At 38.8% G+C, this 22,591-nt stretch overlaps 2 protein-coding genes across 2 annotated transcripts in view; one reads left to right on the top strand and one right to left on the bottom strand.

Moving 5' to 3' along the window:
• Window positions 1-22,591, top strand: part of xpa (xeroderma pigmentosum, complementation group A) — a 48,223-nt gene that overhangs the window by 10,094 nt on the left and 15,538 nt on the right. The window lies entirely within an intron of this gene.
• Window positions 911-5,828, bottom strand: kpna7 (karyopherin alpha 7 (importin alpha 8)). The gene is given in 12 exon segments (XM_022214643.2): window positions 911-1,007; window positions 1,126-1,272; window positions 1,413-1,595; window positions 2,033-2,266; window positions 2,496-2,672; window positions 2,775-2,861; window positions 3,892-3,974; window positions 4,212-4,311; window positions 4,481-4,649; window positions 5,226-5,327; window positions 5,388-5,527; window positions 5,601-5,828. Coding segments are annotated over 12 exon segments (1,575 nt in total). The 5' UTR covers window positions 5,667-5,828; the 3' UTR covers window positions 911-920.

Raw genomic sequence — 22,591 nt, 5'->3', positions numbered from 1 at the left:
ATTGTTGCAATAAAAAAAATAAAAAATCCCACCAACAATGGCAGCATTTTATTGTGGGGGAAGTAGCTCTACATTTTGGATTGTTCATGGACAATACAGTGTTGCAGTGAAATTGCACAATTTCATTGCAACACTGTTTAAGGTTCTGTTTCAGAAATGGAAAAACCATCATGCCACATCAGCAATAGTGTGTATTAATAAATCCATGAACGGCATTTAATTTGGTTTACATTTTATACCAAGTCAGTGCTTAGAAGAGATTAATACTTTTGATTTTTCAATTGATTAAAACAAAGAAAAAAAAATAAAGCTGTTGACAAAACTTCAAAGCTATTTTATAGGTCTTTGTACAGACAATTTAAACAATGATTTAAAAAAAAAAAAAAAAAAAGTCTTGTGGCTGTTGACCTTATGTGATTCAAGCCTACTTACTGGTTGGATATTGCTTTTATAGATGTTCTGTACTTGTTCCCAAGCAAGTTTAACACCATCAGGGTTACAGCTGAAAATTTTTAGCTTATATAACAGGCTACATCTAAGAAATGTATTTAATGATGTACACAATCATAGCTCAGTTAATGAGATCTGCTCATGCATTGGTGATTGGCCAGCGATATTAAACTCATTGACCTGCATATAATTTCCATTCCTGCTTTGGCTACAGCAGCCATGTTGTCTGTAGTCTACATTACATTTCTGAATTCTGTTGGTTTAGGATTATAGTTGTGCAAAAAATGCAACTTTGGATCTGTAGCTGACCAAGGACTGTACTAAGATGAACTATGACTCCTTCCATCAACCCAGGCTTTTTGAACACAGTCAAATGAAAGGACCACTAGATGACATTTGTAACAGACTTCAATATACTAGTAAATTTATTTTCCACATGAATATCAAAAACACAATGTCCAATTTTGAGTCTAAAATTCAAAGGTTCTCTTCACGTCAGGGCTCTGAAATGCAAAGGCATCCCCTGTAGTGTCAACCTTGACTCCTTCAATATCACCCTAGAACAACAAAAGTTGAGTCAAATTTAGAGAACAGCTTCCTCACCATCAGATGTTTTGAGAAATTAAGTATTTAGAATGTATAGGAAGAAAAAAAAAAAAGACTAAGGCAACTTACGTCGCTGAAGTACTTCTCAATGAGGGCATGTGCAGCCCGGTACACCACATCATTGTCATGGTTCTGCAGCATCTCAATGCGGTCCAATCCTCCCAGCTCTTCAACCAACAGGGTCAGCTTCTCCGTCTCTCCCAGCTTTTCTGCTGCCTGAAAAGTCAGTCAGTAACTCAAGCTCTTCCCTGATAATTGGCATCTGGTTTGACATGCATGTAGTTTGACTTTGGCCAAATTTGATGCACAAGTTTGTGTGTTTTCCTTTTGTAATCTGCCGAGTTGCCTGCACTCACCATGAAGATGTTGTTGATGGCATCCAATATGACCAGAATAACTTTTACATCTTTGACCTGCAGCAGGCCAAGGATCGCTTCCAGCGCTCCGACCTGCACCAAATGGACCACCTGCTCCACGGTGCCCCCACTGGTGAAGTTTGTCACTGCCCACACCGCCTCCCTTTGAGTCTTAAAGTCACCCTTAGAAGAGAATTACAATTCTTTAGCCACCACATCTGGCAATTTAAAAAAAAAATAAATCCCAGCACAACTCAAGTATGGCTGATTGAAAGAACCAAAAACTGAGCCTTTTTATGGAGTAATAAGGTATGAGAAATTTTCACAGGAGAGTCATTACTGAAGAGCAGCAGACTCACTCTGCTGAAAGAGCCTATAAGCTATGATAGGACTCAATACAATGCTGTTAAATTCATGCAGCCCTTTCAAACAGCTGCTGTTTAACTCAAAAAATTAACTGACAATAGAATTTCTTCCCTTTTTGAAATTTTAACTCCAGGAAAGCACAGGTGACATTCATGGCTCAGCTGACTTATCCATTTTGTTAGCTATGTTGCATAATAAAGCAGCTCCTGGTGGTTATTCAAACTTAATGTTTGACAGATTTAAAGAAGACTCACATTTTTAAGCTGTTCTACCAGAGGAGGAAGCAGACCGCAGGTGATCAGCTGCTGGATCTGGTTACAAGGCCCTGCTGCAATGTTCGACAAAGTCCACGCTGCCTCCTTCTGCACGCTGGCCTTATGGTGCCTCATTAAGCGGGGCAGGACGTTCAGAACGCCAGCATCAATCACCATCTGGGTCTGCAAGTCAGAGCCACTCACTATGTTCCCGATGGCGCGGAGAGCTGGCGTCTGTAGGTCAGAAAGATGGAACAAGGATTATGAGAAAACTAGTCAGATATACATGACACCTCATTACTACAATAGGTGTCACTACTAAGGAAGCAACAGCTTAATCTTAGGGTTTACAGGTAAAAATTACAGAGCTTAAGCATCTTTGTGTAGCATAAACCTTCAAGTGCAGAATATTTTGAGTTTGGTCAAATTTTCAGAGCACTTGTTTAGGTTCCAAGAAAACTACCATGACACTGAGCTCCTTATGGCTCATGAGCTCCACCAGGCGAGGAACAACGCCAGTTTTCACGACAACATCGATGCGTTCGTTGTCGCCATCTGAGAGGTAGGAGATGGCCCAGCATGCATCAGACAAGATGTCCTTATCACTGTGATGGAGCAACTGGATCAGAGAAGGCAGCATCTGAAGGAATGATGGACAGCATGTTTGTATTGTGGCACCTTTCTGGACTTGTCAAGCTCAGCTATAGCTGTATGGCTGCTGTGGAGAAGCCATTTTACTCACCTGCAAGACTGCAGACACAGGTGGAAATGGATTCTTGTTTCGGCACAAGTTGGACAGTGTCCATGTTAGGTTACGCAGGTAGCCAACCTGCAGTTATGAAGAGTCACAATATGCAATGACATTTAGATTTCTGCCAAAGTAGTTTTACACATCAAAGTCTGATTGCAGGTCTCAGTTCAATCTAGTCCAAACACTTCATCCCCAAGAGGCAATTAAAAAGGCATAAAGAGCAGCATCAGCGTAGACAATAAAACAGACATGTAGTTGTATAATTTTAAAAAAGTTCTGTAAGCTAAGAACAAAGTTAAATAATTTAAATGTGATTGTCAATATTTCTGCATATGAGGGAGCTTCACAAAAGCTGCTAAATTAAGTAATGTCAGTTGTTGCAGATCATGAGACAATTTTGCCAAAGAAAAATTGTGTGTGGCAATCATTTACAGCATATTGATAACTACTCGGTCTTTTTATTAACAGTAAACTAAAGAATCTGGTTCATTATTAACACTCTCTGCTTGAGATTTCCCACTTAAAACATTACACTCAAATTGCCAAATTAAGGATGTTGAGTTATGTTGTGAGGAACAGAACACATCATTCCCCTGCATTAGATTTTTCACTTCTTAAACCATCCATGATTTGACAATGGTACAACGCTAAACTGACCGTGTCCTCATCAGAAACATGGCTGCCCTTGGTAGAAGTCAATTTCCATAAATACAACCAATTAAAGAATACAGAAGGCATGCAGGTCAGAAAATGTGTTATAGTGGAGCCTCTTACTGTTTAATGAAGTAGGGTTACAGGTGAGTTTGACCTGCCCGTGAGGGTCTCAAAAAGAGCAGACAGCTCTACTGCCCATCTGCGACAAGCTTGAACTGTGCAGCATCATGTTGTTAAAAGCAGTCTGAGGTTTGTATTGTTTAGTTAGCCAATTGCTAATGCAAAGCTTGGATTTTCATTCCTTGCTTCTGTAGATGAATCTGCACATCTGAAAAGTGCAGCTCAAGCTTATTAAACTAAGGGTATAGTAAAGCAGCTGAATCTAAAAACAACCCCCAACCATTTCTGTTAATGGTTAAAAATGATGCTGGTTGGATGTGTAGTTGTGACTTACTGGTGTGTCAGGGCAGATGCGAGCAAGCAAGGCTGGGATGACATTACACCCAATCAGGACATCTCGATAAGCTGAACCATCACCTGTCAAGAGGAGAAACTAATGTAGAGGTTATGTACATAATCTAGATTTTAACACTACCCTTTTATTCATAATGCAAATTAGACCACTGAGTCTTATCACTTCAGATAAGTTCCACAACCACATTGAAAGGGTTTTTTGGAAACCATTTTCCTGCTGAACACCTTCTCATCAGCAGTGTTAGTTCAATTCACTTCTTTGGAAATGATGGCAAATTACAGTTCAATTTAGCATTTCACCTGCAATGTTTCCAAGAGCCCAGACAGCCTGTTCACTGATGTGGAGCATCGGTGAGGCCAGCAAGGAGATGAAAGCGGTTACTGCCCCATGTTCCACCACCTGAGGGCAGAAACGTAGGTTTAGCTTGAAACGGATTCAAAAACATGAAGACGAGGTTTCCAGTGGCCACTATGGACCATGAAAAGCCAAATCACTGTTAAACACAGTTCATCACAGTAAACACTGAGTGAGCCATGCTTTTCCTTCACAAGAGTTCCAGTACAGACACCTGTTGTGTATGCCAAGACGTCCCAGAGGCGATGTTGGTCAGAGCCCAGGCTGCTTCAAACTGCAGGGCCGGCTCATCGTCCATCAACAGGAAGGACACGAAGCGGCTGAGCAGGCCAGCGTTTATGATCTCCTTCAGAGGAGGGTTACACTCCTGAGAAAGCAGCTTCCTGAGAGAAGGTTGGACAAAATATACTTACTCATAAAAAAAAAATAAAAAAAAAGTTTTGGACACAAGAAAATCTTGACTTCACGGTGAGGAAAAAAAATACACTTATCAAGCCCGTTTCTTTACATTGCCTCCACTTGAATTTAGTTTTACCCACCAAACAGAAATTTGGGTTCAAATTACATTATATGTTGAGTTGATTCAATTACCATCATTATTTTAAACTATATATAGCCACTTTACACAATTATTGTCCACCTAATCTATCAAAATAATGTTTTTTGTCTTGAACAGATCTTGTTAATAGATTTTTTCAGTTGCTTTGTTTATTAATCTTATAGCCGTTCATTTAATAAAGTGGTGGAAAACACATCCCTTGGATTACTTTTTCAAGTGAAATTTCAAATAATTGAACACTTTGTGGGTCCCCCCCCAATTTGTTCTCAATTTGTGAAACATCCCTTAAAAAAAAAAAAAAAAAAAAAAAAGGTTTTTCCCAACCAACAGTTTAAAAACTAAGAAGCTCTTCATTTATGACATGCCAGAGAACATCCAGGCCCCACATCGGATTCCTCACCTGGCTGCCTGACAGCCTCTGATCTGGGACTCTCTGCTCTCACTGTTCACGTCTCCAATGATCTCCTCAATGGATAAAGGAGTCACCTAAATGACAGAAGCGCTGTTAAAGACTTCACTAGTTTGTATTTAAGTATTTAAATGTTTCTGTGAACTGACCAACTTTGTGGAGCTGTAGTCAGAAGAAAGAGCCTCCTCATCCGGGAGAGACGACAGAGTTATATTCCTCCTCTTCAGGAAATTTTCATTCTTGTGAGCTTTGCGCAGCTCCACACACATTGAGATCCTTTTCTCACGAAGTTTCTACAAAAGGTGATGAAGCAGTTTAGGTGTAGTTGGTCATATTTGTGATTTTCAAGACGAATTGTCAACTTACTGCCGGATCTTTCCCCTTGTTTTTAAACTTGGAGAGCCGCTCGTCAGTAACAATCTTGGTGGGCATGTTGGACCGTCTGAGCTGCTGGATCACACCAATGGAAACTGAGTGAAGCTTACAGAGGAGAGGTTTTAACTGATCGAGAGTCTCCACAGGTGAATCAGATCAGGTGTGATTGTTGTAACTCTAATTTTGGTTCATTCTCCAGCACCTGTGTGAGTTTTTATCAAGTCAACCAGTCCTTCAAGGTCCTCATCAGGTTTGGAGAAGGTCAGAGGGTTTGAGTAACATTTCATTTGTTTGCACTTTAAAAAAGAAAGCTCAGTGGTTATTCCATATTATCAGAGGCCTTCTGCTCCGTCTCTGCTTTGCTTGAGCAGAGATAGTTTTTCTTATCATAAACTATGAATATTTAAAATGGTATCAGTTTCATATACTAAATAACAATGTTAATTGCCAGTAGACCCACTTTCAGCACTTTTTCACACATTAAAATTTGAGGCTGTTTGACAATTTCTCAAGAAATAATAAAAATAAAAGCTATACATTTTCACTCTTACTGCATTTTCTCTGCAATATTGGACAAGTAGATAAGATATTCTCAGATTGTAGGTGATTTGAAGCATGAAAACAAATAAAAAAAGTGAACTTGTGATATCTTCTGAACCACATGGAGTTTCATGTCACAGTTATACAAAACAAAATATATATCATCTAGACAGCCTAATCCAAGTAGAACAGAGTTTTGGAGTTTTAAACGGGTACTTGAAATATTGTAATGTGGTCATATTTTTAATTTTGAACTACAATTTTACAAATATAATTATACAAATAACCATATATTGTGCTAGAAAAATTTCTGTGGAAAATTAGGGATGATCGAGCAAAAATTGTTCTAAAAATTTGCTGATTTTAGATTGACCCTAAACTGGTTTCAAGTGATGAATTCAATGTCACAACACTTGTAACTTCCACCCCATTTCCAATATTTCACCTGCAGACTCCAAACCTGCCATGTATGTCTTGTTTAAAGGATTTATTTCACATTTGTGCTAGAAAAATGTGGCAACTGTCCACCTTAAACCAGAAATGATTTAAATACATTATTATTGTCATTATTATAATTTTAATAGAAATGCTTATCAAATGTCCGGAATAATACAGTATGAAATCATTTGTTAAAAACTGCTTTAAGACCACAGTTGACAGTTTTGTGGCTTTATGCAGCCATGCCGTGTCTTGGACAATAGATGGCAGCACAACATAGCTGACCACATACCGTGTGTGTTTGTAGACGCTGCCTAGCAGTGAGGAAACGTAAATCTGTGTTAAATCAGAGGAAGATTTTAAGCAGTTCTGTGAATTTACTTTATGCATTTATATGTCAAACAAGGAAGCAACAGCTCTTCTCAAAGTAGGTTTTGAGTTTTGATTTTAGCTGCATCACTCAGAATTAAAAGACAAAAAAAATGTAAAAGCAGAAAATAAAACGGATCAAAAAACAAGTGAAAGAGAAGAAAATGGGTGAGAGAGAAAAGCAGTGACAGTGATGGAGTCTCGTCTTCCTCTGTAACAACCAGGAAGGGTTGAACAATGGCAGCTGAAGTTTGAAGGAGGCTTCACCCCGACCAAGTTATAATCGCTTCCTCTTGATAGCATATGTAAACACACACACACACACACACACACACACACATGCGGTCATGTGACTATCAGTCTTTGGTTCATGTACTGTACTGCGCAATGTAAACACACTGGTTGTTTCTGCACAGCCAGCAGCCTGAATGTAGTTCACAACCCTCATCATGGTTGCTTCCCCCTAATGCGGCACCTTAAGGCCTTTTTCTCACACCTCCACATCTGCTACACACATACACGCGCACACACACAATGCGCATACATATGAAAACACATCTGTTTTTGCCCTTCTATTTCAAGTTTCCACTGTCAGACACAGGATCATAACCATGCTAGGGGAAATCTGGCAGAAAGAGTGCAAGAAAAAAACAGATTAAAAAAACGGTGAAACACTGTATCATTCAACAACAACAATAAATACAGAAAATAATAATATCGTGAAAAAAAGTTAGAAAAATAGCAATGTTTGTAGTAGATTTAAATAAAGTAAAGTAGAGTAACTTTACAATGATACATTGTAAAAGATCAATTAGCATATGGACATTATTTACAATTTTATCTTGTTTTTTATGCTTCACATGTAAACAATAACTTTTTTATAATTGCATATATTTTCTGTAAATAAAAAAACAGTGAAGTCTGTAAAATAGCATTTAAATCTATTTAAAATTTTAATATACATAATTTGTCTTTAAAAAATGGAAAATATCTGTAAAACAATAATATTTTTATAAATTATAATTCCATTAAAAGTAAATGTAATTTTATGTTTGAATTTTATAAAAGAATAGAGTACTATTTGTAAAAAAAAAAAAAAAGATATATATATATATATATATATATATAAATAATAATCAAAAAACAAAGATTTTTATGTGGACATTCTGCAGTTTTTCTTCTTTTGTTGTAAGTTAACAAGCAAATTAATTTTCTTTTACTGTGACTTTACTGAGTAATTATCTGTAATTTAGCAAAACAGGGAAATCAGTAAAATAAAAATAAATTGTCCAAAAAAATGTTTTTTGTTAATTTTTTATTTGTTTATTTTACAGTATGCTACTGTCATGTTAGTAAATATAACATAAAAGTATTTTCATTGGCTTTTTATAAAAAGGCTTTGTAAATTGAAACTTTCTTATGTTTGTGTGTGACTATATTAAAAACTCTTACTCTTGCATTAGTTACAGAAAATAACCTTGAAATATCCCATGGACTTTAGTGAAAATGGACCTCTAAAATGAATCTAGATGTAAGTAACTGGTCACCAAGTCAAGATTAGTAGATAATTAAATGATTACCTTAAGGCTTATTGATTTGGTTTTACAATATTAATAAAACATTGCCTTTTATAATGAACCCACAATGAATCATCAGCCACCTCTGCTGCTTCTCTGCTGATTGCAGCTCACAGGTTTAGTTTTATTTCTGCATTCTGCTTAGCGTTGCCTTCTAAACTGGACAATTTACATTACAGCTAATAAATACAGACATTTGGGACTGCAAAGATTGAATATTGAACTCATGACTGCTCATCGGGACAGATTTACTCAGCTCAGCGGGTAAAAATGAATCATTCAAATCTGAAAAAGTAGGGATATTTTCTCTGTCTCGTCCCTCTGTGACCCAGCTGTGGTCTCAACACTGCTCCACTATTAGTGATTTCCCTCTGTCAGCCACAGGAAACCTGGCAGGATTAATAGAGATGGATGGTTCTCAGGCTCTTTGGCTTCATCTTTTATTATCATTGTCACTGAGGTCAGAATGTCCTTGAGAGGACAACCAAGCAACCGTGAGTCTCCACCAGTATAATGAATGGTGCTTTATTAGCGAAAGACAAAATAGAGTCCAGTCATCATTCCACCTAAAGATTGACTGGCATCTTGAAATATGCAGTTTCTACATGTGTTTTGTGCATGGTGACCTGTTGAGTTTTCTGCTGTGTGTGTCTGTGCTGGCCTTTTGACCTGGAAGTGCTTATGGTTCCTCAGAGACTCCCTGAAGGGTGTGGAGGATTTCTGAGCCGCCCTGTGGTCTTTGACTCGTTGTTAGCCTGAACAATGTGAAGTGATTGGAGGAAATTCCACTGTGCAGGTTCAAGGCTTCTCAAACTCGCTGGCACTCATACATATGCACAAAAACCCACATACATGTTGAAAGAAACACTCACTATTACATATCTTATTTAAAGAACTTAAATAAAAATGAGGAAAAAATGGTAATGGCATGTTTTTAAGCTTATCTTAACATTATATGTAAGTTTTTGAGGTCACATAAGAGAGTTAGTCATGGCTTTGTATTATTATTATTTTTACTACGACTTCTTTGGCCGCAGAAGTACCTCTACTTTCATGTGTGGAGAGATTTTTTACTACATGAAGGAGCCACAGCTTCAATTGAAACCTCACAAAATGCACAGCCAGCCAGGTTGTTGTTTCTAATTTAATATTAATTACTGGTGCTTCATCACTCAGTAATCACTAAGAACATTTTTGGAATGCCAGAATGGGACAATTCTGGATTTTTTAAAGCTATAAATAGCATAATCTGTATATTAACATATATTGACCCTCAGAACTCCAAGTGGTTTCTGGCCATTTTTTTTGCACCTTTATTGAAACAGCACTACCATGGCTACAGGTGGAGAAAACTTTTTTTCATAGTTATATTGCCACAAATCACAAAAAAGACAAAAACTATAGTTTCATTTTATTTAACCATTTGTCTGGAATCATATATGAGAGCAGGCTCCACATGAGACTATTTGACAGATCCTAATCATATTTTTACAGCCTCTTTAGCTTGTCATTCTTTACTCTGCACATCAACCCCAGAAAGATATTTCGCCATGGACCATGCTACATTTATTTTATTGATACTTTACTGTTGTATCCTCTCTGCTCTGTGTGAACACAACCTGCAGTTCACCTGAATTGTTGTCATGCGAGTGTAGGTTGTAGCTGAGTCACTGCAGGCTGCTCAGTTGCACAAAGGAGCTCAGTATGAAAACAGTTCATTTTGGAAAATGTTTTGAACAAGACGTAAAATGGTAAATGGTCTGTATTTATATAGCGCTTTACTATACCTGCAAGGTACCCAAAGCGCTTTACAAGATACGTCACATTCACACACTGATGGCGGAAGCTGCCATGCAAGGCGCTAACCACGACCCAACAGGAGCAATTAGGGGTTAGGTGTCTTGCTCAGGGACACCTCAACATGAGCACTGCGGGCTGAGGATCAAACCGTGCAACCCTCCAATTGCAAGACAGCTGCTCTACCCACTGAGCCATGCCGTGTTGATTTCAAACTTGTTTTTGGTTATTTATTCTGACAGAATCACATTCGACTCATGAAAACCCGATGATACTTTCTGTTTTTACATTTGCTGGCTCTGGTAAATGGTATATTTTTGGCAATTCTTTAAAAAAGCCATGCCTTTCTAACGTACTGGCAGATTTTGACATTCAGAGAGTTAAGATTCACAGCTGCAGATTCATGATAGTTGGCATTTATGAATGAAAATGTCTCTTTAACTTTTGTTGATGACTTTTAAGACAGTGAGAAACTCACTTCATTGTTATGTAATGCTTTAACATTATGACATTTATTTATACCTACAGACTCAATCTGTTATTAGAGAGTGAAAGCCTCATTAGCTTTTGGTTACTGGCTTGAATATTAATGACTAACAAAGAAAAGAGCGAGTGTTGCTGGTTGATAATTAATCACCAATCTATTGGTGATTTAGTTTTTTTTTTTTTTTACTATTAATGATGTCATTAATAACTTCTGAACCCCAAGTTGGGCTGCTTTAAACTGCAGTGTAATTAAATAACAGATAGCGTGGATTTAGTACTGCAATATTGGTAATAATCTTTACATAACCTCCTGCTGTTCCTCTGTACTTGCCTCGTCCTTCCTTCTTTCCTTCCATCTCATCATTCGTCTCTTTTGACTTCTCCCCCTCCCATCCTCCCTGGTTCTCAGATCAACTTGAGGTGTCTATGGGAAATCATTAGTATAGATTGTTCTGCAGTGCTGCGTCAATACACACACACACACACACACACACACACACACACACACACACACACACACACACACACACACACACACACACACACACACACACACACACACACACACACACTCTGCATCTAATAGCGGTGGGATGTTTCAACCCTCTTTGCTGTTTAAAGTGCATCACTGAGGACAAATTCTTGGCAGGGGTTTACTGAGTGTGAGAGCTGCTATCAGAAGAACCCGCTCGCAGTCAAATAACGCACTGACTTCCCCAAAAAATTATGACAAACACTCGTGCAGTGTGGCAGAGACAAAGGTGCGCCTTGTCCTTCTACGAAAGTCAGCGGTTCTCAGATATCAAAGCAGAGGGGAGAACAAGAACCACAACAGGATGTGGGTTAGAGTGACAGAAAGACAGCGAGAGAAGAAGATTTGTGTGTTTGCATGTGTGGAAGCTATCAAAGATGGAGGGAATTTCCATTGACAAAAGAATAAATTTGACACCAATATCACACATATTTTAAATTCACAGACACACAAACGTGAATGCTTGCTTTTCTAATGCTACTCATCATTTCTAAATGCCACTGAGCCTCCAGCAGGACGATTTGCCTTCTACTGTTGCCCTTCTCTTTCTCCTTCTCATGCCTCGTCTGATCGGCGTTTAGCTCCAGTCTATTAATATTTCATGCTGCCACTCCAATACCTGCCTATCAATAACCGAGACCAGACACACCTCAGGTCCAATCCATCATACTCACCGCTGACCAGGCTGCAGAAATGTGTGTGTGCGTTTGTTGATAGATCATTTGTTTCTGCTGACAAAGCCATAGTCGTTGGCTTGTACAAAAGGGCCCAACAGCTGGGAGATCGAAATAAGCCATTTATCATTTCCCATGGAGTCACACGTTCACGCTGTCACATGTGCACACGCAACATTCACACAAAGATACAAACACACAGATGATTACAGACACACAGGTGAAAAATGTTTTCTTTGATGATGGGTACTGAAATTCTAATTTTACCGCCGTAATACAATTCATTTTACAAAATGCCCTGTAATGCACATAAAGATTTAAGAAAAACAACTTACAAACTCTAACTGCATTCAATAAACTGCTTTTCATTTTCTTAATGTAATTAAACAATTCAATAGTCTTGCTATGGATTATTTGCTTTATGCAAAATGCACAATCTGGCCCCAGTAGTCAATCTGTTTTGTCAATGAAGATCAGTGGTTTTCTGGATCTTGTGGTCCAACAGTACAGCACAGATCAAGACTGTTTAAAAGACAGACGGCAATAGATTGTTAGCATTTAGACATTGGAGTTTCATGTTTGAATCTTGAGCACTGATGCCTGCTGTAATTCTTAGAGCTGAACATGTCTCCGATGGTGCCAAACACACCCCATTTTCATACAGTATCTTTGGCAGACAATCGAGCCACTTGTGTCCAGGTTTCAGTTCGTCATACACCGATCAGGCGTGACCACCCGCCTAATATTGTGCTGGTCCCCCTTTTCCTGCCAAAACAGCCCTGACCCATCAAGGCATGGACTTCGCTAGAAGGTGTACTGTGGTATCTGGCACCAAGGTGTTAGGAGCAGATCCTCTAAGTCCTGGAAGCTGTGAGGTGGAGCCTCCATGGATCGGATTTGTTTGTCCAACACATCCCATAGGTGCTCGATTGGACTGAGATTTGGACAATTTGGAGGCCAAGTTAATGTGTCAAATTTGTTGTTATTCTCCTCAAACCGTACCTGAACCACTTTTTGCTTTGTGGCATGGCACATTATCCTGCTGAAAGAGGCCATAGCAGGGAATACCGTTTCCATTAAGGGACGTACATGCTCCGCAGCAATGCTTAGGCTGGTGGTACGTATCAAAGTAGCATCCACATGGATGGCAGGGCCCACGCTTTCCCAGCAGAACATTGTCCGAAGCACCACACTGCCTCCACCAACATGCCTTCTTCCCATGCACACAGAGCTTTGAGGTTGATCCAGGATGTGTTTGGTTTGGCTTTGTACAAATGAGGAAGAGAAAATCAGTGTTATTCACTTTACCTATCAGTGATCATAATGTTATGCCTGATTGATGTTTCAATACCAAGTTTATGTGACTTTCTGTTAACACAAAGAACAAAGTCTACTCAACTTACACCTACAGTTTTTCTGTATGCATTCTGATGAATTATACTCAACCAGTTGATGTTGTTGTTGCTGGTTAATTGATACTGGCAACAAAAGTAGCTGTGGAAGCTGCATTTCTGCACTCATGAAATTGCATGAAAGGTATAGCTGTGCTCTATTGGATGCCATTACAGCTGGAATTCCTTTTTTGCACTAGTTTGGGTCAAATGACTGAATATTTGTTTTTCTTATCAAATATTCACACTGCATAAGTGTGTACTGGGGCTTTGTACAAATTGGCTTTATGTAACTTAAAAATACAGTGAATTCTATCAATAATTAAATCTATCTTATAATTAATTTTATTAATAATTGTTTATTGATTGCAATAGTGACTTTGTTTTTCCAAAATGCTTTTTCAAAGTTGAGGATGAAGTTTCAATTTCGACTTTTAAGCCAACATGGACAAGTTAGAGTTACAGGGTAGTTATTATTGCGTAGTAAGACCAGCTAGTTGTTTTAATTTGTTATATCAGGGGATAAAAGTTGATCTTTCATGAGATCAAACCCAAAAAACAAGGAATGTTCTTGAACAGTTTTCAAACACAAAATTTACCCTGAAAATAAGAGTTCTGCAGCACTAACATGACACAGAGGTGTGTTAGATAACTTCTGTGGTGGCAACTACTGTTTGTGAATGCAGTAAAAGGCAGTGAAGAGGTTTGGCTATATTGTCCTTAAAGCTGGTCCCAGTCAAACAGTCACCAGCATGCAAACGTGAGGCTTGTTTTAATCCACCTGTGTGCCTTCAAAGGAACTGTGCTATTTCAGCACATGGGTGACATGCAGTAAAAAGTGAAAGCAATAGACGGTTTGTGGCTAAAGCACACCAATAATCCAGTGCAAACAAAGCGACTGGGACAATAATCGTAGCCATTTTCTGTACCCAATGTGCACTTATCCCACACTGTTTGATGCTATTCCACAAATTAACAAATGAAATGCGGGAAAGATTGAGGAAGATTAAATATTTCTCTGGTTGCTCTGCACCTGAGTCGTGTTGGTTGTGTTTTCGAGTAACGTGTAGCCTCGAAGAGACTGAGTGGCATTATCTGTGGATCAGCCAACTCCCCGTAACAAGAAAGGGAATCAAAGCGGTGGGAGAGACGGGGAGGGGCAGAGGGGCTGCAGAGATGCATGGTGGACACAGAGTTCACACAGATATGAGGCTCAGCCAACATACACATACATAGAAGAACTGAGACCGTACATACAGCATCATACACACCGTGGGGGGACAAAGTTGGCAATACTGTCAACAGTAACATCCTTCATTCTTGTGTTTCTGTGCAAAAAAAAAAGAGGCAGCTGGCAGGCAGTCAGGAGGAGTTGGGGGCTTTAGGGGTCCAGTCAGGCCTTTAGAAGGTGGGGTGGTGGGTGGATGTTATTGTGGGGGGTGTGAGGCAGGTATCAGGTGTATCTGGGCTGAGAGGCCCCTCACATGGGCATCCTATTCACCTGCTGCCCAGGCCCGGACAAAGACCGGGGCTCTGGGGCTCCGCTGGGCCACAGACAGACCAGGTAACACTAGAAGGTCTTAATGGCTCCAAGATGAAGGGAAGATGGTTAAAAGAAGATTACAACATGGGAAAATGTTGGGTTAAAAACACAGCTTTTTGATGATGTGAGGCGCCTCCGTCAACAGAGTGGCTTTTTTCCCACGCAGCCATTTGGAATGCTTATTCCCAGAAACTGCATTTGCTCATAGAAATGCATCTATTGTTATTGATTTGGTTAAGCCACATTTAATTGGAAATCACAATGCCAGTATTGTACTATTCATGCACTGATCACTCTGTGACACAAATATCTTTAAAAGTCATGAAAATGTCACCAAAATGTCTGTGAATTTGACTGATTCAGTCTCATTTGGAACATCAACATAGTAATTTTTTTCAGGATTACTTTCTTATTTGTCTTTATTGGAACTCATTTTTGCATTCTTGCCTTTATTTGAGAGATGACTGTTTAAAGAGACACGAGGTGTGACTGTTCTGTGATCAATGCATGGAATAAACAAAATATGACACAGTGATTATTTTTTTTTTATAGTTCCTCCTGCACTGATCTTTTTTAAAACTTTGGACAGAGTCAGTCTTTATGCTAAGCTAACAGTCAGAGCATTAGATCTAGGTCATAGAATCTTATACCCAACTATGGTGGCAATCAGCAGTTTTAAAATTATTCCAAACAGTCACATTTGAAGGTGGAGTGATTGTCGTAAAGGGGAGAGATGCAACCTTCTGTATAAAAAAAGAATGAGTGGGCATATTTGTAATGTGGCATGCAAAAAATGCCACAAATAGTTGCATGAACAATAGAAAAAATGAATTTTTTCTCTTCTCTATTTTACTATACTAAGCAGTGGGCCGTTTATAAATGCCATGTGTCCTGCATATTGAAGTTCATAAAAATTCTCTTGAAGCTGCTTGTGGTTGTCAACATGCAGCAAATTCCAAGGCAATTCCAAAAAGAACCTGAAATGTAAAAATGTGCTTCAAGGCACTAAATGTACAAGGTTAGACTGATTTATCAGCTGTTTTTAGAGGCCTTGTGCAAATACCTCAAATACTCACCGGTCTTGTAGTGTGGAGGAAAAACATAGTTCTAATAGTTTGACTTACATCTCTATGTGTGTCCTTATCAAAAGAGATTGTGTGTATGAAACTGATCCTTGCTGTAGCGCCAGAGTGTCCCTGTGGACACAGCAGGAGGAACTTTTATGAAAGGAAAGGCGTTTTGATTTCTGTATCGTTTTGTGCATTTTGCTGCGGACACATACCTACTGCCGAAAGCTGAATCTAAACAATAATTACCATAGTTGACTGACATACAGACAGACAGATGTGTGGTTGTGTGTATGCACAGATTGCTCTTGGTTGCTTTAGCACACGAAAGCTTTTTTTCAATGTTTATAAAAAAGGACACTCATGCACTGGGACAAATCCAGTGTGAAAGAATGATGTTAACAATGTCGAACTTTACTTTTTTGATTTATTTTCTGATTTTCTGATTTGTTTTAAAAGAAATATCTAATATGTTACTGTCTCTTTGCTCGGCTAGAAGAAAGACATTTTCTTTCCGTGATCCATTCTTTCAGATTTCCTGAAGCTGTAAATCTCATTAACAATTGCATCCTTTTTCTTTTAAAGTTGATCTGTTTTGGCAACAAGTGAAGCCATGTTAGGTGACACTGGCAGATTTTAGGACTCACCAGGTGGCTAAATCCCTTATTAAAGTGATGTATTTTTGCAGTGTTATTGTTGCAGACTGCTTGCGCAAATTCTGATGTTATCATGACGCTAGATTTCTTTTGTAAAAGTCATAAACAGCTGTAATTATAGGAGATGAAATGGTATGGAGAGCTACAGTATGGAATGAGGACAGACAGAGATGCAACTATGGTGGGTCGGATGGAAAAAGTAGAGACATCAAAGAGCAGTGGAAGAGAGAAACAGCTGGTCAGTGTATGTGTGTGTCTGTCTGTGTACATGAACACACCTTCAAAGGGGACCCTAGATGTTGCGAACCCACCTGACTTCAAGCAACGGTACAGGGACACGTACACTTTCATGCACGACTCCCGCACATACACATGTGTTGTACATGCAAAGCCCACCTGTCACTGAGCCTTTGCGTGTGCCTGCATGTGTGTGTGTGTGTTTCTTGTCAGTGATTAAAACACACAAAAGCCACACATAGATAAATCACTAACTGTGAGGATGTTCAGGGGCTGTACATGTCCGGACATGTCCAGACTCAATACACCAGATCGGCCTGGATTTCAGCCTGTCTGGAGGAAACAACCAGGCTGGAGCTAAAGGTGCAAAGAGGAGCGAATTGATGAGCAATATTTGCAGTGCAAAGTTGGAGGTGGAGTGTCCTGTCCTAACCTTTGTGTGAACTGTCACTGAATGTCATAGGAAACATTTTTGTTGGGGTTTTAAATATTCAAATATTTAAGTCAAATCTCTGGTACCCAGTTCCAATGTAAAGTCCTGTCTAGTCCGTCTAGTCAACATTTTCTGTCAGTGTTTATATTAGACAATGAAATTAAGTAGCTTTGCAAGACTAGTATAGCTATAGTTCTGGGATTTTACCCTGTCAAAATTTCAGCTCTGAATTGTTTTTTCTTTCTAGTCTCAAGTTATGCCCGTAGAATGTTAAATTTCAAATAAGTCTAATCTCAGTGGAATTATACTCACAAAGTCAGACCATTCTCAGTGCTGTAGAATGGTCTGACTGCACCTCATTATCATTCAGCTATAGGAAAAGTATTCCTTTTTTTGGGGGGGATTTTTTAAAACCAGTCACAATTGTATTAGCGCGAAGTTTAGTGGCCCTGCAAAATAGTAATGGTGAAATTGTTTTGCTGGAACCTTTGTATGCATGGAGGAGAGCTCTGTGCTTAAAATGCATATGTCACAAAAAGAAAACAACAAGGCCAGCATCAATATCAAATACAAAACTTCTAAAAAAAAAAAAAAATCGCAGTGTAGGTTGCTGTATGGAGCTTCATGTTTTCCCTGTAGCAAACAGGAAACATGAAACATTACATTGGTCTCTCGACTTCACTGCAACCTACAACAACCACGGTTCTGTAAACTGTAAAACTGCCCTTCACAGTACAGTAATGTCATGTTTCAGCAGAATCAATATCCTCAATCAATATCCTTCAGTTACACAGTTTTATTTGCGTCTTAAATTACAGTCCCTTTGGGGTTGTGGTGGAAGAATACTTCATAATAGCGAAATAGCAACAATCCTTCAATTTCCACCTAGAACTAAATGTTTGTATTTGCAGGTGTCTTTAACCTTGAATACACAGCAGAAATACTTCTTTGCAGTGGGCCCCAAATTCAAAATATCATGACTCTTGATTCAGCAGGTCACGTTTTGAAGCTCAACTCACAACTGTCCTTCTTTCACGTAATGCCTTTCGTAGTCCTGTTTACCTCAACAGGTTGACAACACACAGGTTATATAAGAAAGTGTTCCACAGTGATAAAGCAGCTGCTGACGGGCCAGACAGGCTTCTATGCTTTTGTACACAGAGTCACATGTACACAGAGCTTTGAGACTGGTCCAGGATGTGTTTGGTTTGGCTTTGTACAAATCCTGCAAGCAGGTGGAAACTGCACTTAACCATGTCAAGGGTGAAACAATACAAATTTCAACATCTAGAGCAATGACTGTGTCACTGTAGAGACGCTGACGCTATCTTCTCTACAGATGATGTTTCAACTTCTAAGTGGCTTATTCATGGTGTCATTTACAGGCTGCATTGTGACAGAATTACTGAATGAGACTCTTGATGAAAGAACACTGCTTTCTTTCACTTCCAAGGTCTGTCAGTGAGGAGCAAAAATATGATACACTCATTTCATGCAGACAAAGAGAGACAATGTGTGAATGCGCTTGGCAGATATTCTGCAATAGAATTAAATTTAACAGTTTGAAGTTTTCACTCGGCCCTACAGATGTGACTTAACGGAAGCTTTAACATGCTTGTTTCCCATTTCACCAGCTCATGTTTTTTTCACCATTCTATAATCTTGGTCAACAGTGGTTAAAAAAGTAATTTAACCAAACAGAGGTGAAAAATATGTATGGTGTATTTCCTGTCACAGGGACCAATTCAGACGAAGCTCGTATTCAGCTGCTAATGTTGTACATTGTTGTTCAAGTTGGAAGATTTGTTAAAGACAACATGCAAGGCCGCTCCCAGTCATATAAGTACCAGGAACTGAATTTGATACTAACCTTCATGCCAATTGGTGTCGTTTTTATCATTATGAAATGAAACAACTATTTAACTTAAGACTTAAAATGTCTTTGATGTAACTCTACACCATCAGCTCTTTGAGTGTGCAGATGTATAAAGTCCCTGCCCCTTCTGACTGCAGCTCAAGCACACCAGCTCACCTACAACTCTGCTCCTACACAGTAAACCTACTCTACGCTATTCAATGGCAAATTGTAATATTGGAGTAGTTTAGCGATACGTTTTCGAACCAGAAAGCAATTCTAACAAGAATATTCATACAAACTTTTTATTTCCCCTCAAGCTGAATCAGTGTTGTTAGCACTGCCATCAGTGCACCGCAGTTTTACGAAGAAAAGGCTCAGTCATGACATAGACTGCTTATTTCAGACATTACACATCTTATTGCATTTTTTTAAAAAAACACAACCAACATGCATGACCATCAATTTAAATTTTTTTTGTTAAAAACCCAACAAAAATGATGAGCACACAGTAGTTTATTCATCCCATTCAATTCATTTGAAGTGAAAAGACACCTTCTTTTTTCTGAAAACTCCTGTTGCTAAGTTCTTTTAGGTTGAATCAACTAGAAATTAATAAATCTTGTGAAGTTATGAAAACTATGTCACTGAAGTATATCGCAGAACAATCTGAGGTTACAGTGTTGTGAACATACTGGTGGGGAAAAATACTCTAGAAGTGGTAAGAAGTAAACACACACAGACACACAAATGAACTGATTTAATAGAGCTGCAGCCAGGAAAGGAAATTCCCTGGCTTAGAAAGGCAGTGATCACTCATATCCTGATCTTCTGATAACAACGTATTTGTGTGTGTGTGTGTGTGTGTGTGTGTGTGTGTGTGTGTGTGTGTGTGTGTGTGTGTGTGTGTGTGTGTGTGTGTGTGTGTGTGTGTGTGTTTGTGTTTGTGTTTGTGTTTGTGTGTTTGTGTTTGTGTGTGGTTTTTACAGGGTTTCATATGCTTCCCAGTGCCATAGTTACTGCCTGTATTCAAGTATTCAAGTACAGCTGTTTCAGTATGTATAAGACATACATTCCACAGCTCTGCTGCCATTTGTTCTGCAAACACACACACACACGTACAAATGCTTTTCCAAATATTGTCTGTCACCTCCACATGTCGTAACTCCTCAGGTATGGATACTGTCATCACAGGCAAACACCTTGCTCTGTCTTTCTCTACTCCTTTGTCGAGGTGTCTCTACCTTTAAAGAGAAATCATCGGTGAGACAGAGGTGACACAATCACAAAATAAGATGTGATCAAATGCCTTTTAGCTGCGTGTGTTTGTGCTCATGCAGCAGCTGTGGACTGTAGTGTCGTAATCATTGACTTGCGTTCAATGACTTTGTTGTACAAGCACTGTGTAATTTATCAAGACTATCCTCCTTTGTTGTTATTGTTAATCTTCAAGTCTGAATTCTTGGATTCACCTCAGAGTTCAGTGAGTGAACCAGAAGTTGACAGATCTTTTTTTAAATAAGTGGCACAGCTGATGGAACATAGATTAATATAAAGACAACAAGTCACAGAACTGGCTTTCAGGTGCCCTGAAAATATGATATGCTTGCTTCAGCTTTCTAGACAGGGCATGCAAAGAATGCAACTCAGTTATTGAAAGTCTTTGTAGTGACTTAAAATTCATATTTTTAAATTAGCAAAAGATAACATAGTGCCATTTTCCATGTTGGACTACTAACAGTGAAGATGAAGTGCTCAGACAGAAACTTGGCATTTGTTTTGGATTGCAACTTCAACCTAAATGAGTGCATTAAAACTCTGGTTCAGTCCTGCCATCAACAAATCAGAAATATTATCATTGTCAAAGCAATTTGCCCTCAAAACGATGCTGAACAGCTTGACCACACCCTCATTGTCTCCGGTCTTGATTACTACAACTTCTTGCCTGGCAAGATTACTTACAAACATTTGACGCACAAAACACTTCACACCAATTGTACCAAAATTACACTGCCTCCTCTACAGAATTCAGTTTAAGCTTGTGTTGATGACTTTTTAATCTCTATGTGCTCTGGCTACAGTCCACATCTCTGAACTTTCAGCCCATTATTCTGCAACTACAACCTTCATCAGAGAGCACCATAGTCCAGGCTTTAAACAAAATAGGACCAAAACTCTGGAACAAACTGCTTCTAATACCCAGAAAGCTCAGTCAGTGTCTCAGTTCACAAAGTTTTTAAAGACCCACCTGTACCTACAGGAAATTGTATAATATTTTATGTTTTTCTTAATGTTTTATTGTCCTCTTTTATTGTTTTGTTGCTTTTAAATTTTATTTTCATGTTTCATAAAGCACCTTGTTGCTCAAGTGTAAAAATAAAGCTTAATCAGTAATTTAGAAATATTTAAAAATCCCAACCAGCTGAACCTCGTGTGCGTCTAAATGTGTGTTTGAACTCGAGGCGTTATGGTTCAGTAAAGAGCAACAGATAAAAGCACTGAGGAGGGCTGTTGTTGTTGTGAGGTCATGTTTTGTTCTGAAAATCTGGCACCTTTAGCCTGTCCGCTGTCTGCATGTACCTCAGAACACACACTCGCTCACTTGCTTTGAGAGGAGTTTTAATAAAGCTTCCCTGTCAGTCTTTCATGTGTGAGGCTTAAGAGCTGTCACGGTAACAGAAGGAAACCACCACGCTTTGATAGGCCCTTCACACCTAACAGAAATCTGCACAAGGCATGCTTGGACGTGTGTTGGTGTGTGCGCGTGTTTGTGCATCTCTGTGCCAAATAGTGTCAGTTTGCATTGCCCAATAAGGCCACTTGAGTTGAAAAGCAGTGAGACGAAACAGCACTTTTTTGAATGTTTAAACTCCCAAGGATGGTATGAATCGGTGTATTAAAATATACTGTTTATCAGTGGCATCTGAGACATTTTCATCCTGCATGGACACCAGTTTAATTAATGCTAATGACAGAATCATTCCCTGTAATTGCAGTAAGTTGGAGATTTGAAAAATGCTCTGTGGTGTTTTCTTTCCTGTGTTGGTGCTATGGAGCAATCTTTAATTGAATTGCTTCTTGTTTCATTTGTTCTGTGTGTTGTGCTCTATTAGCAACACCACAATATGATGGCATGATATGTATTCTGTGATTTGTATGCGTATTATTTTTGTAGTTTTTGTCTGTCATTTTTTAAACAATTTAACAGATTTCCCCTGTTTTGTTGAATTTCAGAGAGCTGGTTAAAATCAGCCAAGTTAAAACCAACACCATTGAGCCCAAACTGTAAATAATGTCAAAAATCTATAAAAAATGACTATTTGTGCTTTTGCAACTTTCGTATTTAAATCATCCAAATGATCATATGAATATTTTCAGTAATTTTAA

The sequence above is a fragment of the Acanthochromis polyacanthus genome, chromosome 3, assembly GCF_021347895.1.
Source record: "Acanthochromis polyacanthus isolate Apoly-LR-REF ecotype Palm Island chromosome 3, KAUST_Apoly_ChrSc, whole genome shotgun sequence".
NCBI classification, from domain to species: domain Eukaryota; kingdom Metazoa; phylum Chordata; class Actinopteri; family Pomacentridae; genus Acanthochromis; species Acanthochromis polyacanthus.
The sequence above is the reverse complement of the archived record's forward strand: the minus strand, read 5'-3'. Positions and strand labels throughout refer to the sequence as shown.